The sequence below is a fragment of the Eupeodes corollae genome, chromosome 1 (genome assembly GCF_945859685.1).
Source record: "Eupeodes corollae chromosome 1, idEupCoro1.1, whole genome shotgun sequence".
Classification (NCBI taxonomy): Eukaryota; Metazoa; Arthropoda; class Insecta; order Diptera; family Syrphidae; genus Eupeodes; species Eupeodes corollae.
The window spans coordinates 35,483,617-35,502,834 of record NC_079147.1 but is presented as its reverse complement, the minus strand read 5'-3'; the positions used below and the strand labels follow the sequence as shown (position 1 = coordinate 35,502,834).

The window sequence follows — 19,218 nt, the reverse complement described above, 5'->3', positions numbered from 1 at the left end:
TTTTTGACTCTCTCGCAACTTGGGGGGTTGGATTTTGAATACAGCTTAGCACAAGGCAGACAGAAGTTACCTTTGCTGCGGCCTGGACGAACGGTGGTCGTTGTCGTGTGCAGGATTTATCCAAATTGTGAATTTAAAAAGAAAAAATATAAGAAAATTTTAAAATTTTAATAAAACTACAAAAAAATAAGTTTTATTAAACCAAAATTTAACAGTAGAGGCCATTTTCTTTTGGTTTTGTTTTGTGTAAAAGGAATAATTTAGTTCAATTTAGTTTAGATCTCTTAGCGTGTGAATCACTTAATAACCAAAAATTAGAAAATAAATCACGGGTTTTCGAGAGAATTGAAAAGGATAAAAGAAAAATTACATAGAAAATCCTTATTTGAAACCAAAAACGCGAAAAATAATTCAAAGTTTTGTACCAAAAATAAAATATCAAAAGTGAAATTCGTAGTGAACTTTAGTTTTGAATTCTAGTTTCGAGAAAAAAGTATAGTTAAACAAAAATAGAAAAAGAAAACGGAAACTCGACTGTAAATAAGTGTTTGAGTCTTTATCAGACGACAGTGGCGTCTTCCGAGGGTACAAGCAGCGGTGGTGAGTCCGCCCTGTTTTCCAAATTAGGCGGATCTCTGTTCGGAAGCGGTCCAAATTCACCGCAACGCGTGGTTTCAAATATCCGTGGATTTCTATCAAATCGACTGAGTAATATCGCTCCACCAGATACAGGTAAGTCCTAGAAAAAAATCCCAACTATAGTTATGTAAGATTTATTTCTAACTCCGTCGGAATCAATGATGATCTACTGTACTCGTGATACAGTGGGGTCCTATAATTGCTTCTAGTCGAATTCCGATAAACTGCTATATTCCGAACCCTTCTTTTCGACAATCGGATTACATAATAGCTTTTTTCACAATTATGTACCTGACATTTGGTATCTACACTCATTTGTAGGTGCTTAGCTTATATTGATCGATAAAAGGATAAGGTGGAGAAAGCAAGCGGAAACCTTTATACTCGTACCTACCTATAGCCTATAAAGTTCCCTATGTAGGCAATAATAAAAAGCTTTGCGTTGCGCTCTCTTTACATTCCTTTTTTTTTTTTTTTTTTAGGACAATTGAAATGGAAGTATGCCATTTTGTAGTTTTAGGCATCCTGCAATGGAGGATATATTCTTTGATCAACTAAGCCTGTTATTTGGGGAATTTTTCAAAGGATGTACAGAAGAAGGGCAGAAAAGATCTTTTAAGGCTTACAGATTTTTCAAAAACAATTTAACGATTTTATAGGTAGATTTTTCTGCTCTAGCGCATGATCAATATTTTTTTGTAAGTCTTTTTAATTCTATTTAGCCGTTATCAAAGTCTCACCTGGCTATATTCAAACCTATATAGGAAAGACAAAAATTATGTTGGCTATAATTAGAACGGTAGAGTTTGCGTAGTGAAAAATTTAGTAGGATTTGTATTTCATTCAGAAAATCGATATAGAAACATTTTTATATATCTAGAACGAGGGTACCTATAGTTGGGTAATTGTTTTTTTAAGAATGGTTCTTTCCAAGAGTATTTGTTTTCTCTGTTTTTGGTTTTTTTTACAACAAATTGAAGAAAGAAAACGATGTCAAGCAAGGTCTTTCTTAGTAAGATTAACATTGACTTAGAGGGTGTACTTTATATGTGACACATAACATTTAAAAGCCTTACGCAATGTTAGCCTTGCTTTATACTATGGTAGGTACTTAGTCCAAAATAAAGTGTGTATGAAAATTCTACTTTTTTTCTTTATAAATAGAAAATTTAAGTTGTATAATAATCGATCTTCGTGTCGAAATTTATCCTTTTCATTGGAAAACAAAAATATATTTAAAATAATGTTTTGACAGTGTCAAATTGTAAAGGAAGTTTCGAAAAAAATAGGAACGAAACTTAATCTTCTAACATTTTAATTGTATCTCATATTTAATTCTTCAGATTTACTAAAAATTATTTTATAGTTATATTGGAATGTATAAAAGTCAATACGATAGAAAACATTAAGTTTTGTATTGATTTTTTATTTTTAAATTTGCTGGAACAACGTTCACTGCATCTATTTACGAAATATAGTTTTTTTTTAACCAAAGAAATTCAAAATACAACGTCAAATTCTGGATTCCTAATAGAAACGTGAAGAATAGGTCAAATACAAAATTGAAAACCTTTCTTTCTTTAAATTGACCAAAAATTGTTATACTAAAGGCGAGATCTAAAAGAAGGTTGATTTGAACTTTAAGTCAAACATTATATGGAATTAATTGACACTTAAGATTTCTCCTTCGTTAAATTATTGCTATTGAAAACAATAGCCGTGTTTTTTTTATTCCATATATAGTACAGTGAGGAATTGCCAAAAAAAACGATCCGCAGTTTTTATATTTGAAAGTTGGTACAATTGAATTTTTTCCAGAATAATTTATCAAAAAATTCCAAAAAAAAATATCGAAATTCAGACCAGGGCTGAAATCGTGAAAATCAGCTTGATTTTTGATAGTTGACTATCAAAATCTAGAAAATACGTCGGTGTAATCGATTTCAAAGTTTCAACCAAACAATTTGACATAAAATAAAAACTTCAAGGAGTGGTTTCTTCGTAGACTACTTCATTAACATGTGGTGTTAAAGCGAGTTTGAAGCTCGCCTTAATTCTTTATATACCTGCATCGAATTAAAATGAGCTTGATTCCCCCACCGGAATCAATTCAAAATTGGTGAAGAAAAACCTGTGTGGATGAGTTGGTTTTACAGATAATTCGTTATGGTCTGTTTATTTGCATGTTTGTGTACAAAAAATATAGTTTTGTTTTAATCAAATTTTTAAAAAAAAATTGCACATGGAGTATGTAGCATATTCTTATATGATGCTGAACTATTCAGATCTTCATTGTTTGACACGAATCAAACTATATCACTTGCACTGTATAAGAAACATCGAAACACCATTTACATTTTAGCGCTGTTTTTAAATCTTCTTGTGCGATGGAAACACCAAAAAGATTTATTTAATCTAAACTGAGATAAACTTATTATCTTTCCTATAGCTTTCTTTTGCAAAATAAGCCCACTTAGTCCATTTTCATTAACAAAACTAAATAATATTAACAGTAATAGATTGATTTTTTTCCCCAATAGAAAACACAAGATTCCAAATACACAACTACTCATCGAACACAGCCATTGATACACAAATGCAATATCAATCGTACCAACATTAGAGAACGAAATCACATAAGATTCATTCGAGACTCGTATAAATGTCAAAAACCCATCCGTAGTAAGATTCTACTTTTACTTTCATCGGTAGTATTTATACGGCAGATATTGTTTTTGTTATTTGTGTAAAATCCTACTATACTATTGATAGATTTTCCAACAAAACACGGGTACCCTACAAGTGAAAAAGTTTAAAAATATGCCAAATTTAAGTAAAAAGTTAGTTTATTTTGTCATCTACAGAACATTACATTAAAAAGTTGAAAAGTAAATACTGAATTTTTTTATATACGAACATATTTTACAATACATAAGCCTATATCTATGTATATCAAAAACACTTTTTAGAAATGTAGGTATCTATAGTAGAAAACTTATAAAAAAGGCAAAATGTCGATAACAAGAATTTATCATTTCAAATTGAAGATTTCCAGACCAAGAAATTTTAACATATTTCATTTAAATTTCATAGTAAAAATGTAATAGTAATTATGTTAACAATTTAACACCAATTCTTCGTTGGCTAAAAAGGCTTTTTCAAGTTGTACAATTAAAAAGTCTTGATCTTTCGAATACGATTCCATTGAAGTTATCATCAATATTTTTAAAGTATCACTATTATAAAAGTTGTAGTTCCGTTAAGGACAAAGTCAATTTCGTTTAAAATATAAACCAAGGGGTCGTACCGTAAAACGATTATCGTCAAACGATAGCATTTTGACGATAATCTCACTTCACGTAAGACGATAATCGTCAAAATGATAACCAAGTTAATAAAAATAAAAATGTTTTGTTACAAAGTGAAAATGAAAACTCCGAAAAAAAATGAAATGAATACGGTTATGGAGACAATTATCAGACCCTCCATATTTTCCAACATATATGTAAACATTTTTGTTTTTTCTTTCTCACTTGTCGTAAAATAATAAAAACCAATTTAGTTTTGTTTAAAGTTTTTCAAAAAAAGACCTTTATTGGAACCAACAAATTTGCCAAAAGGATTGCTGAAACTATTAGAACTTTGAGTGTAGGAAGGTACCATTGCTCTTCCACGAAGCACATTATCCAAAATAGTTTCAGACATGAAATACTTACAGTAAAACAACCACCACAATCTATTTGGTAAGTTTGGTAAAAAGCGATTAGTTGCAAATTTTTACAATTTCCAGTAGACAAAAACCAAGTTTAATAACATTTTCAAGTTATCAAATTATCTTTCGTTGATGACTTTTTGACATTTCAGTTATCTTATACTTAAACGAGACGATAGTGACAAAGTTACGTGAAGCAAAATATTGACGATATCGTTAATGAAAATCGTTTTGACGATTATTGTTTTGAAAATTACGGAATGACTCCCCAGAGTTTTTTTTTTTTTTTAAATACGATTACTTTGAATGTTTTTGACGTATTTTTTAATGAGAAAAAGTGTTATCTTTTATTATTTATTGATGTGATCAGAATAAGAGAACTTTTTCTTAATATTTGTGAAATCATTTTTCATTTAGGCAAGTTTATTGAATGTAAATTTAAGGACTGTAATTCACTAGAAGAATTGACTTGTGAATATTTTTTCCAGTTTTATTTAAGAATTCCATTCAAGATTAAAACCCTTGTTTTTATTAAATACCATGTGTATTGTACTTTGATGTTATAGATCTTGCTGCTTATTTTAAACTGTTGAAGACTTTTTACAATAAGTGATTTACTAAAGTTTTTCACGGAGAAGTAAGGTTAAAAACTGTACAATTGTACATGGTTTCTTTATATTCTATATTTTATTTTATATATCGATTATCGTCAACAATTTTTAAGACTCTATCCTACCCTACGTGTCTGTTTTACTATGCAAAAGTATATTACTTTCCATACCCTCTCATAAAGTATATGTTAAGGTTAGTTTTTGACAAATGAGAAAAATTCGTTCTGCAATGAAAAATGATTCCATTTAGTTTGTTTTCTACTTTTTATAGTAAGGTGTCCAAAACAACTACCATATTGATTGACAAACAAAATTAAAAACATCTTTGCATTATAGGTGTATCACTTTGTACCCAGTTAACTGTCACTTATTTGAGCTATTGGGTATTTTATTCACCCTATGAGTTACTTGGCACATTTACTTCTAATTACTCGTATATAAACCCAGTTATTGTAAAACACTTATGTGAATTGTGTCTGGTGATTAGGTGTTTAAGTTGTGTCTTTAGTTTTATATTGCGGTCCTAAATCACATAAACACTGCGTTGGAAAAGCCTTACAAAATAATTATTTTTTCTTGCAATTTTAAATATGTATTTAGAAAACATTTTCGTTACGAATTTTCTCTAGTAATATTTTAAATAGTCTTAAATAATGTATTTGATACTTTTCGAGAAATATCAGCAAATTAGATGAATCTACTTTCTGTTTATTACACCTTAAACATTTGCATCGAAACTTTTTTTTTAGAGTTTTGTACAAAATTCAGAAAAAGTGAAAAACTCTTATGCTAAAATTTATATAATTATCATAAGCAATACATTAAAAAAACTGTTGAATTAAAAAATACAAGAACTTTAAATTTTAATATTTTAAAAACGAAACACGCGTTTTCTGAAATAAAAAAATAAAGTGGCTGGCACTCATATCCACATCCTTCTGTCGATTTGTCTAAAAGTTAAATAAAATATTTTGACCATCATTTTGTGTGATATCAACAAATTTTAAGTCAATATCTTTCTTTGTTTTCATTGTATTTGAGACAATCTCTTATCAGTATTTTTTATTGTTCAATTGAATTTTTTTAGGAAATTTTCTAAAAGTTAGAAAAAATATTTGACATAATGATAAAATAAGTTTGATTGCAATATCTATTTTTGTTAACGAGATTTTTAGCTGAAAATCAATTTTTACTAATTTTAGTAGCATTTCTTGAAAGTTTTAATTTCTTGAATAAACAAATAAAAAATTGGATTTTCCTAAGACCATTAACAACTAAATTTAGCATAGAATGAAATCATTTTGAAGATATGTATAATACCTTAATTTATTCGAGAGATATCAAGAATCCTACTTCAGTTTTTACCAATTTTGTTAAGGGTTTTAATTTAAATTTAAAACAAAACTTAGTGTTGTATTTTTTTAGTAAATGTTGAAAAATTGATGTAAATATTATATCTTTAATTTTTGAAAATGATATATGATTCAAGAACCAATGTTTAGCAACTTCTAGTAATGTATTTTTTTTTTTATTTTCTGTAAAAAACTGTCAATTCGTTTTTTCTTCAAATTTCTTTTAAATTTTCTTAAGAGTCCTTTCTACATTTTTCTGTGTTATTATCTTTAAAATGTATTTATCTACCTACTAATTAGAAGTTGATATCTCTACTTGTTCTGGAGATATGGACGACGAAAAATAGAATCCCGAAATACAGACGTACGCATGCAAGAGTTCCAAGTTTAAGACTCATTGTGTAGGAAGTTTCCGGGAGGACAGACGTACGGAATTTTTTCGACTTCTGTACCATCGTAATATCATGTTTGATTGCAATCTAGAGTTAGACATTTTTAACAAATCCAATATAATGCCATATAGTTCTTATATGTCGCAAGACAAATTCCAGAACGAAATAGACTTGATAGACATTTGGAATCATGTCGTATTGAGTGCTTTTAGAGAATTTCTCGGAAATGCGTCGTACTCATTAAAATTATTAAATGAAACGTGTATTTCGAAAGCAATAAAGTTTTTCCACTAAAATCTCATTTATTGAATATTTGAAGTTATTTTAATTCAGCTATGATTTTAGACGAATTGAATTTCAGTGAGTTATTCTTAGAATCATTGTAACGCTCAATTACACAAATTAACTGATGAAACACAATATTCATTTGGGTTAACCGAAAAGGTTTTCCAAACACACGAAATAAATATTAATCAAAGTAAACTATAAATGGAATGAATAAAACTGACGAAAATCATTAGATATTAATAAAATGTAAGCTTATATACGTTTGTATAGATATTTAAATGCTCATTAACCTATAAAGCAAATAATATCCATTTGATTTTAATTAATCAGCACTAATTGAATTATAGCACGAAATCGTATATTTTTGGATTTTATTTATAATAATTGAAAATAATAATCATCATCAAAACTATTGAGAGGGTTATGTTTGGTATTTCTATATTTTTCTATATAAGTATATTAAATTCCGTGCCAACTGGTTTTTTAATTTTAGTGATGAATTTATTATTCATAATTAAGATGTTTTTAATTTTATAATTTATGATTCGATGTGACGCTTAATTTGAACTTTTGGATTTGCATTAATTATGTTAACATGGTGATGATGATGAGTATAATGTAGGTGAACATTTCTTGATACAAGGTTTGACCTTAACTTTGTTGGATTTTTATTGTTTTTTGTTTTTTTTTGTTGATAAATAAATTTTGCAAAAAATTTTGTGTTTTCTTAGCTTGTTTATTGAATCAAGAATTTTTAAACAAATATTTGTCCAAGCCATCACAGTATCAGTGGTAGGGTCAATTAGACTAGATTTTCAATAGTAGTTTAAATAAAAGCTATAGAAAACTTCTCATTGAAACGAGCAAGGCCAACAAAGATTTAACAACAATAAAAGAGTATAAATATCAAACTTTTATAAAGGAAATAGGTGAATAAAAACTTTTTAATGCAACAAAAAGAAATCAATCAACCTATTTTTCACATCAGCTTTTCCGAGATATGTAAAATACTTTTGCAGTTATTCTTTTATTAAAAACAATACTTTTGAACTTTTACGATTGTGAGAGTCTGCAAAATTAAGTTTTGTTTAAGTAATACAAAACAAAAAATGCTATTTCCAAGCATGTTGTTTGCCTGAAGTGAAATATTGCATTATTACTTGGGGTTTGAGTCTATAATAAATCAATATGATATGATAATCTTTATTTTTTTAACACAATTAAAATCTTTTCAAAATTTCACTCAGTTTTTAACATGTACAAAATACCAACAAGCGAGAATTTATGTGAAAGTTAAAGAGAAACTGGAAATAGTTTGACCAAATTTTGAATATACGAATTATAAATTCGAAATTATTGTTTAAAATTGTTTTGGCAAAAAAAAACTACTAGACGAACTTAACATCGAAAACCCCAAAAGCCTTGACGTAATTGAATAATTTTGAAGTAGAATACGAACTAAGACTATCAAAAATTGTTTAACTTTATATTTTTTCAGTTACACAAATCGTTTTAACTGGTTTATTGAAGGCATTCGAAAAGTAAAATTGTCTTAGAAAATTTCATTAGATTATAGAACCAAGATTTATGAAATTTATTGAAAAACACATTTTTTTTGTTTGGAATACACGATTCTTCAGTCTCAGAATCTTTTTTTGTCGGCTATACCTCAAGAACCAGTATCGACTTCAAATAACTTTTCTTATGCAGCTAATAATAATAAACACAGAATGATGCAAAAAAGTCTTTCAAAAAAAATTCAGTTAATGTTTTTTTACTAAAGCAAATTAAAACAAATTAAAAAAATATCACACGAACCTATTACGTTTGCCACTTATATAATTTAATGTTATGTGAAACTAATTTCAAAAAAATTCAATTGAAGAAAAAAAATGTTGGCACCCGAACATCTTAGGAAAACAATTGTTTTTCCTACAAACAAATTTTAATTTTGTTGTTATTTGGAAAAATTTTGAGAAAAATCAAAGAAACGTTAAAGAACAATACTAAAAGTTGGTAAAAATAGGTTCTCGACTCGAATATCTTAGCAACATTCAAAGATATTGCCTTAACAGTGATGTTATAGTAACAAAAATATTTTAAACTTTTATTTTAATCCAACAGTTAATTTTTATAACAATTAAAATTTACAAAAAATACTACCAAAAATTGGTAAAAATTGATGTTTCATTCTCGATATCTCGAGAAGGTATTGACTTTAAAATGATTTTGCCCTGTGCTAAATTTTGTTTTTTAACGTAAGATAATGGTCTTAATTTAATCTGTATCTTTTTATATAAGAAAGAAAAACTTTTAAATAATGCTACTAATAAAGTTACAAATTTGTTTTGAACTAAAAATCTCGGAAAAAAAGATATAACCAAAACTTATTTTATCATATGAAAAATATTGTTGCTAACTTTAAGTTAAATTATTATAAAAATCAATTTCAATAAAATTCGGGATCTCAAAACGGTTTAACATTTTGTAGCGAAATTCAAATGTAAAATTAAACAACTGCATTTATTTTTGGCTGCAATACCAAAGAAAAGTACTTTTTTCATAATTTTTAAAGTAATTTTTAATATTTTAAATACGAAAAAAGCTTAAAGGTGTAAATAATTAATAACAAAACAGGTTGAAAACTAGTTTATAGTAATTTGTTGGATACTCTTTTTGTTTTACAATAGACTCCAGACTTTTTGACAATGATATAATCAACTTCTTTATATAAACCGGATTTATTTTTTCCCACTCCTCAGGAAGCGCTTTATTTTAGACCTTTTTCGGTATTTGTTTAAAATTTCCTGATTTTACGCACAAGTTTGGCCCACACATTTTTAATTACAATCAGGTGTGAGGCTTAAATGGGCGGTTACAAAACATGGAGGGGGTTCCAAATTAACTAAGACTTGACGATTCCAGATTTGTGTTTGTTGATAAAGTTAGAAACTATGCCTTTTCCCCAGTATTGTTACAAAATATTCAGGAAATAATGTTGTCCATGTTTCCCTCGATAAAAAGAATGTTACCGAAACCTGACTAAGGCACCCAAACTACATATATCTGACTTTTTCCATGCTTTACATAACATATTTTTGGGAAAGAGCTGTGTGTTTGGCTGCCGATCCATGAAGGTTGAATTTACTTTCGTCTGTAAAAATGAACGTATCCTAAACCGTTGCAGCCTTGTTAATAAGGCGTAGAGCAAATTCTATTCTTGAATTTTTATTTTTTGAACTGATAAAGGGCTTTAAAGACTGTTAAAGACTTAATTTTAACCATTTCAGTAGGTTTCATTGGTTAATCTCATCACTGTAATAAACATTACATAACTAACTCGCAACTCGCAACTCGCGAACCCATGATTGAAATAAAAGAAAATTTAAACTTAATTTACGTCACAAATTAATAATCTGATCTCAACAAATAATATTTATTTCGATACTAGTATTATGCTTAAAACAAAACCAACTGTTCCGTTCATATCGTTTAAGTAAAGTTCTTCATTTAAGCTCAAAGCAAATTTGATGAGTGTGTTTACCTCTGATCGTAGTTTGACGCTTGCTATAAGCTTACTACTTTCTGAAATTCTAAAGTGTAAGGATAATGGTTGACTGTCATTTTTTCATATGAATAATTACTTTCTAACTTTTTGGAAACGTTTGACATACATATATATAAACGTAAGCTTTAAGCCAAATGAAAAGATTGAATCATTTAAGCTGAGAGCTACTGTACGATTATGTTAGAAACTAATAACAAAAAAAATCACTCTGTAGATTTTAGAACTTAAAAAATATATGCAGGCTTATCTATTTTGCGTTTTTAAAAGTAAACTTAAATAAAACACATGCAAAATATTGTTATTTATGATATTTCCTTTTTATTATAAAGATTGAACGGTTTTGACATTACGTGTGAAACACTAAATCATCTAAATGACCATCATGCGGATTATTGAAATCATCGATTATTTTGAGGAAATTTTCTAAAACTTTCAACTATAACTTGACAAATGATGAATATTTAGTGCTCAAGAGTTAAAGGTTTATCTTTACGCTTTCGCGTAGCCTCCCTATAGAAAAAGTTCAGCGGTGTCGAATTCCATGAGCTTGGTGGCCAGTTGATATCAACTCTACGAGAAATTACGCGGATAGAAAATGTCTCTGCAATAAAGCCATGTTCGCTTGAGTTGTGTGGCATATTGCTTCGTCTTGTTAAAACCACATATTCTCATAACATAACGCTCCGAATTGGCGATGAAGAAAGTAAGGTCCAATCACACATCACCAAAGAGTGCACCAAACAGTGAATTTTTGTGGATGTAATAGCCTTTCTTCAATTACTTCAGGATTCTCAGAAACATAAATACCAAAATTTTGTTTATTAAAATACCCACTGAGCGAGAATTGTGCTTTAACGCTGGAGAAAATTTTATTTGAAAAATCGGCTACCGGCTGTTGTTCAAGCACCCATTCGACGTATCTCTACGACGTTGTGAATGGCCATCTGGCTTCAGAAGTTGTGTGAGCTTGACTTTATATGGATGTAAATGTCAGACTTTGAACGGATTAAAAATCGATTTAACAACTTAGTTTAACAGATGCCGAATCCAATCCTATGCTTTTAGAACCGCAAAAGGGATAACCCGTTACAAGTTCTTGCGATCTAGTCTTGCATTTTATTGCAAAATATTGAACTTTTCTTTCTATCAATTTCTTTAAAGCATTTTCAGAAAGAACATACAAAAAAATCCTCGACATACACAAAAAAGACATATTTTCAAAAATGTTCATCAAATATTTTGCGTGCCGAAATTGTTTTAGATGACAATTATGTGTTACCTTTGTGAAATAAGTTTTAATTTTTTAACCTCACAAAATATGTAATACATACATATTTTACTCTCGTCCTTCTGCAAATTCTGTACACGAGCCTGATACGTTTTTCTTCAAAACAAATTAAGTCAAAAATGATGAACATCACGAACCACATCAAAATAAACATGGAATATTCGTATTATTTATGATTACGACTTAATATGGGATGTCTCAAGTTGTGGATAAAATATGAAATTTTGTCCTAAAGGAATTAACACAAAAGTGATTAATAGCTACCTACTTTAAGATCTATATTTCTCTACAGACCTTAAGACGTACATGTAAAAGTTCACTCGCGCCACGTCACAAAGTTCACAAACCGAAAAATGATATTTCAAAACTTAATATACATACGTGTATATTTAAGTTATTTTCGTTCCTACAAATTCATATACCCTAAAGAGACAAGAAAACAAAACGAATAAATATTAAAGTAAGAAGTGGGTAGGTAATTCTTTCCATCATCACAAGGATCCCAAAAATACTTATATATGTACAAATGTACCCATATAAAAGCTATTTTTGCCGTTTTCTGTATTCATTGTCTTTGGTGATTGAGCTGAAATTTTCTCCCCTCAGGAATAAAGTAGGAACATACATATAAATGATACCCTAATAATTTTACTGAAACTAACACGGCTACCAAAAATAAAACATCATTTTACGACTACACATGGACAAACTGTAAGCTTATTCCTTATAAGAAAAACGATTTATCACATATATTCCATATCCTTATAAAAGAAAAACGCCTGAGTCCTGATGAAAACGAAACACATTATCCGTGACGTGTGAAATTTACTACAACTCCATCCATACCCATATTACACACATACGATTATATGAAAGTATAAAACTCTAACTTCTGAAGCCTGACAGTATAATCTTCCTTTAAGACATTTAATGAAAAAGGAGCACAACACAAAAAAAAAAACAATAACTGAAAGTCTCTAAGGACCATCAAGGGAATCAATGTTAAAAAGTATCAAGTGAAATTTATTTAACTTCTCATCCTTCTACAACAAAATGAGCACTACCCCATCAGGTCCTCGAACATGTAAGGATTTATATATAAAAAGAATCCTTTTCGAGTCACAAAATTGGATGAGATTAAATTAAATAATAAAACCATCAAAAATCCCAAGGGACCATGACGAACGACAATGACAACGAGACGAGCGACGACGAAAACACGAAAAAAGAATTAAGAAAGGATATATCAGGGATTCAGCATAAAAAATTAGGATTATATCAATCTACTTCGGTGATGTATCCTGCGTACACACAAATTCTATAGATACTGAAACTACTTAAAACAATGTCAATACTAATCCTGGGCTAACCTGTCACGAGTCACAATGTCATTATCCGGGCTGTGTTTTGCTGCTCATCAATATGCAAACAAGGACATTCGATCCGATCCGAGTAGGACGAGATATCCTTATCCTTCTTATAAGGGCACAGCCAATATACAAACTTTCTAATTCTTTTCCAATCAATAATTTCTTCGCAGTACCATTAAAACTCACATAGACTTGTGTTGTAAGGTATAACAGGCTTATACTCCCCCTGCTTAAACTTCTATAGCCATCGAATGATTGGTGTCAAAAATGTTTCAAAATATCCTGCTTGGTTTGAAATTGATGTATGTATATTTTTGAAATTGTTTTTCACGTTCGGTAAAGGTACAGTATAATGTTGATGTGGGATAGGATTTCTTCCTACACAAAACCCACTGAAGGCCGACGACGACGGACGCACCGTCTATTATGTGATACCGACTCGATTGTATCAAGGAACAACCGTAAAAGCAATTTGTATTCCTTATTATCCTTTTGTTTTGACATACAACCGCTAACTTTTGCAGAGGGGTTGATTCTTCCTACATATTTTACACAACCGCATTTGGTATTGTTTCCACCGGTTGTGGAAGTGGCAGGAGACAATGATGGGACCAACGACGACGACGATGCCATGGGGGATGGAATAATCTAGCATAGCGCGGTCCAAAGCAGGAAGATTCAGAGAAAGGACTATTATAGCAGGGGTGATGATAAAGACAAAACAGTTTCCATCATCAACTAAAGGAAGGAGCGAGTAATTTTGAGGGTAAACAAGAAATTATGCACGCATCCCCTTTCACATAGTTCATCCCAATCCCAACATTGGGGGTGAAAAAAAGAGGAAATGGTGTTGGGTTTTTATTATAATGTTGCCGTTGTTGTTGTTAATGTTGCTGTTGTATTTTAATAATGACGAAGGGGATTCTTTCTATAGAATAGATATACCTTTATCAAGCTAGTTTGATGCTGTGGAATCTTTCTATTTTTTAATGAAATCTCATTTTGTGTGTTGTTGTTCAACGCACGATTCCTTGGGACTGTAAAGGAACATGGGTGATAGTGGGTTGACGGAGCGGATTTTTAGTGGTAAGGGTTCCTAAGTAAGTTATTTTCGTTATGTGATTCCTTGGTGTATCTATTATAAAGCTCCATGTTTCCTTATTTTTGTTCTATTTAGTAATTAACTCTGAGAAGTTCATGAGAAAACGTCAAGGTTTTTGTTTCGTTGAAAAGGAATTCTATATTTAGAAAAGTATGTGTGTATATTTCGAAGGATTTATTGGATTGTAATTAGGTCTCAAATTTAATGACAGTTTAAGAGCAATTAAGTTGTCAGTTTTGTGGTAGTTATATTTGATGAATCGGGCATTAGGGATATACTTACAGAGGTACCTGTTTAAAAAGTTTTACTTTAAGTTCCAACAGAACAATTTAAAAGATAATAATGGAATTAGGGAAATAATTTGATTTTTAGCAGAAAGTGTTATGAAGTCAGAGTTTGTTTCAGACAAATATTGCAAGTGGCTACTTGAAGTACAAATTTGTTAGATAAATAGTTCGATTGAATTTATTTGAAATGTATCTTTGTTTCCGTCTGTATTTCGTGATGGATTTCGTAGTTATAAGTCCGCCGGGGTGATTTCATGGTTTATCTTTTGAACTGTTTTGCTGACGACAGTACGCTCAGCTTTTCATATTCAATTCTAAGATCCAAATCCTTGGCCTTTGGATGCGGAACTTCAACGGCAGCTTATGATAAGTACACTAAATTCCGATCTTGACAGAAATGGGCAATAATTAACTGTGTTGAATTTAATGCTTAAGTAACTCAATGCTATCTCTTATCGATGTCGCTTACCATGATTGGCACTTGCACCTGTCAGAAAAAACAATCAACTTTCAGTCATTGGTATGTCTATCACCGATAACCTCTCATGGAATGTTCACATATTCGCAACTGCCACAAAAGATGCTAGATTCTTATGGTTTAGATGCAAATAGCAAAACTTGAATATAACTCACATATGACAGATGCCCAAAAAAACTTTTCGATGTTTTACTATTATATTTACAAACAATGTTATGTCGAATTAGCCAATTGCATTTCTGCCTCCAAATAATTAAGCTAAAATACTCCGTCTGCTAGGAATGGTCATCAGTTTACCCTTGATCTCAATTTTGGACGTACTGTGAATTATAGAGATTCTGTTTTTAATTCTGTTTTTCTCTATGCTTTTGATATTCAAAACTTTAAGACCAATGTGAACCGTCATCTCCTCCTTAATTGTTTTACAATAAGGACTTAACAACGCTTTGAATTTGACCGCTGTAGAAAAACTTCATTTTGAATTTCAAATTAACTATTATGTTGGTAATAATTTTGCACGATTTGCTCAGGAATAAGTTCATTCATTATGAAATGGCAATGAGCATAAATAAAGTGACAGCTGTCAAAAAGTCCAACTCCGAAGAAATATTACCAAAATGGGAAACGCACCGCATAAAAAATACAATCGTTAGTTAACAAGTTCTAATATCTAAATAAATAAATGGAAGAACTGAGCCTAGTGCATTACAACTCTCAACCATTCTTGTGTGCAAGTAATGTTATCAGAGATGGAGGGGACTTACAATTTTTAAGCAGAATCCGATGGGCTTATTTGAAAGCACTTTTCATTACAAGAATTACTCTTGGAGGATTTGTCAATTCCTCGTAAGAGGAAGTAGCGGTGAAAAAAAACTTTAGATGGCACAGGCAAGGATTGAAATCAAGACCTTTGGCACGACTGTCCAACGCCACTGGTACGCCAACATCGAAATATATCTGCAATTTTCCAATTAATGAATACATGTTCTAGCCAAAGTTCAAAATAAAGTGCTATTATGTTTTTTGCAACACAGGTTTAAACAGTTGACGCACTTTTCGTGTCTTATTTTAATGTCAAAAATCTTCAGTTTGGTCTATAATTTAACCAAGCATGGTCTTACAAACGAACAACGCTTGCAAATTATTGCATTTTATTATCAAAATGAGTGCACTGTTAAGAAAGTTTATCGTGCGCTTCTTCCATTTTATGGTCAGTTTAATCGACTCACTGACTATTGTTACTAAATTTCGAACCTAATTTACATTTTTGTACATTAAACCACCAACACGCCTACGTAGAGTGCGAACCGAAGAAAATATCGCAGCTGTATCGGCCAGTGTTAATGATGACCACCATTTATCGATTCGTTTCCGTTTGCAGCAATTGGGCCTCTGTTACTTAACAACTTGAAAAATTTGGCGGAAGGATTAAGGTGTGATGCCTTGCAAAATACAGCTGGTGCAAGAATTGAAGCCGAACGTACAATTTTTGCTGAATCTGCTTTTGAAATGTTGGCTGAAGATCCACCTTTTTAATTAAAAATTTCGTTCAATTGGTAAGTAAATAAGCAGAATTTTCGCTTTTCGAATGAATATAAGCCAGAAGCATTTCAAGAGCTACCAATGCAACTAGAAAAAATCATAGTTTGGTACCGTTTATGGGCTGGTGGAATCATTGGACCGTACTTCTTCAAAAATTATGCGAATCGTAACGTAACTGTGAATGGCACTATAGTGAGATGATTTCCAACTTTTTTTTTGCCCAAAATGCAAGAGCTTGACTTGCATGTCATGTGATTTGAACAGGATGGTGCCACATGCCACACAGGACGCACAACAATGGACTTCTTGAGAGGCGAGTTCGGTGAACATTTTATTTCACGTTCGGGACCATTGGGTTTCCCTCAACACGAAAATTCAGTTCAAATTTACAATTTTTCTCATAGGTAGGCATCTCAAGCTCATGATGTAATATTGGTCATTATTGGTTATTACGGAATGACAGAATTTTTTTCTACTGAGGGAAGAGTAGAATGGGCCAGAAATGGCTGTACAAAAGTTACTTACAATATATTTTGTAAAACCTTATTTTTCATCTTCAACTTTACCGATGAGAATGTTGTTTTTATTCAGAATGTTTTGATATTATTCAACGTTACTATATATTAGAGTCTATAGAGCAATAAGGACAGAAAATATGATTTAAAACATCATTCTAAATACTGAGGTCCCTTATAGCTCAAATCTTTCAGTTAGGACTCCGTTACTTCAAAAATCAGTTGCTATTTAGTTGATTTTGTACTCCTTGTCTTCAAAAACTATTCCGTTCTGCTATAATGAGAAAGAAAATTCAGTTTTGAATAACTTCAATATCAGTCACGTTCTGCGTTTATGTGTTTCAGAGATGTTGGGGCATCATCACTTTTTTCGGTAACTTCTTGAAAAAATTAGAAACCTTCCGGTTCACTGATTGGGAGGAAAAGAATTTTTAAATGTAATGTCTATTCCACTTAATTAGACTCTGATTTTACTTCTCTTTAATATTATTTCATTTACTGGTTAAGGAAGATTGTATGATTTAAAAATCGTATTTCTTAATTTCTTCGTTTTCACTACTGATAGGAACAAAATACACTGTTCCAAAAAGTAAACAAAATACTATTATATTGATAATAAAGATGCCCTTAATTTGAATATCACCATTAAGTTTTTCTATCGCATCAGGTTTTTAAAATATGCCACACTAAAAATGCTTAAAACAACCAAAAAAAGGGGGCTTTAAGGCTAAGTTTAAACTCAAAATATCTCTCAACAGTTAACTATACAATGATTTTGAAAATTACACATCTTTCTGGCAATTTTCATTAGTTATGAGTCTTTATTTGACTTTATTTGAAGTTTTGAGAAAACCATGAATTTGATACTTTCATAGTTTTATTACAAGAACAAACCTAAATAGCATAAATGGTTTAGTATTTCTTTCAGATTTTTGTAGAAAGCTGAAATCTAACAACTTATGAATTTTTTTCGAATATAATATAAAGTATGCAATATTTTAACTTAATTATGAAGACAAAGATTATAGAACTAATTGAAGAAGTCTAATTCAAAAATCTGAAAGAGCCTTTGATACGTAATTTTTTTGATTTTAAAAAGTAATATCTCAAGAACCTGACGTGGCGCATTAATTTTGAAGTCAGATTTAAACTAATGCCAAAAAATCATGCCAAAATATAATCTTTTAGTTAATTAGGTTAAGAACTCTTCCGCAATTGACAACTCACATTACTGAGCTAAAGGACTTGACTTAACCAAAGCCTAACGCCCATTTAAAATTTTCAAAATCATTCACTCTTACGTTTTGGCGAAAACTGCAATTAACTTCAGCATCTATTTCACCATTTATTTTCTCTACGGATTTATGTTCCCGATATGGTTTCAAAACAGTAGTGAACTTTTTTCCACTTTATGTAACTATGCCCATAACATTGTTTTTTTTTTAAATTCAAAGGACATAAAGAAAGGCAAATTTAAGAAAAAATTTGTTTGGCTTTTAATAAACAAATATTAAAAATGTCAAAACTGGAGCCTATCCACACTCATATAATTTTAGTAATATTTCATAAATGATGAATGTTTTGTAATTTCTCCAATAACTTACACGAACAACCAGAACACGCTTTCAAGTTTATTCTACGAGTATTTACATTATTAAAAAAACTGTTTACTAAAAAGCCTACGGCTTAACCTTTTCTTATAATTGACCTTCTCTATAAACGATCTCGACACTGCAATATAATTAAACCAATCCATATTAACCCTTTGAATATACTTCTTAGCTCTATCAGCCATTTAATTCTTTTATACAAACTTGAACTCAGCTAAATCGCATTACATAACCGCTAAATACTAAAGTCTATATATATATCGTCTATGTATGGATTTTAAGTCCTTAAGAATGAAGTCAAGTTCTCCAAAGACTTATTGGATAAAAATAATTTATCCCCCCACAGAAATCGAGACTTAATTAGACTTAACCTACTTTTGATGTTGATAATCGTCACCAACTCAATACCTCTATACTTTCTAGAAGATACCTATACATTATAGCTTTATACTTAAGCCAAGAAA

At 30.3% G+C, this 19,218-nt stretch overlaps 1 protein-coding gene across 1 annotated transcript in view; it reads left to right on the top strand.

Moving 5' to 3' along the window:
• Positions 1-503: 503 nt before the first annotated feature.
• Positions 504-19,218, top strand: part of LOC129942734 (choline O-acetyltransferase) — a gene marked incomplete at its 5' end in the record, with an annotated part of 185,104 nt that continues 166,389 nt past the window's right edge. Inside the window, one exon of the mRNA XM_056051782.1 lies at positions 504-732. Coding sequence (XP_055907757.1) covers positions 504-732 — 229 coding nt within the window. The remainder of the gene's footprint in view (positions 733-19,218) is intronic.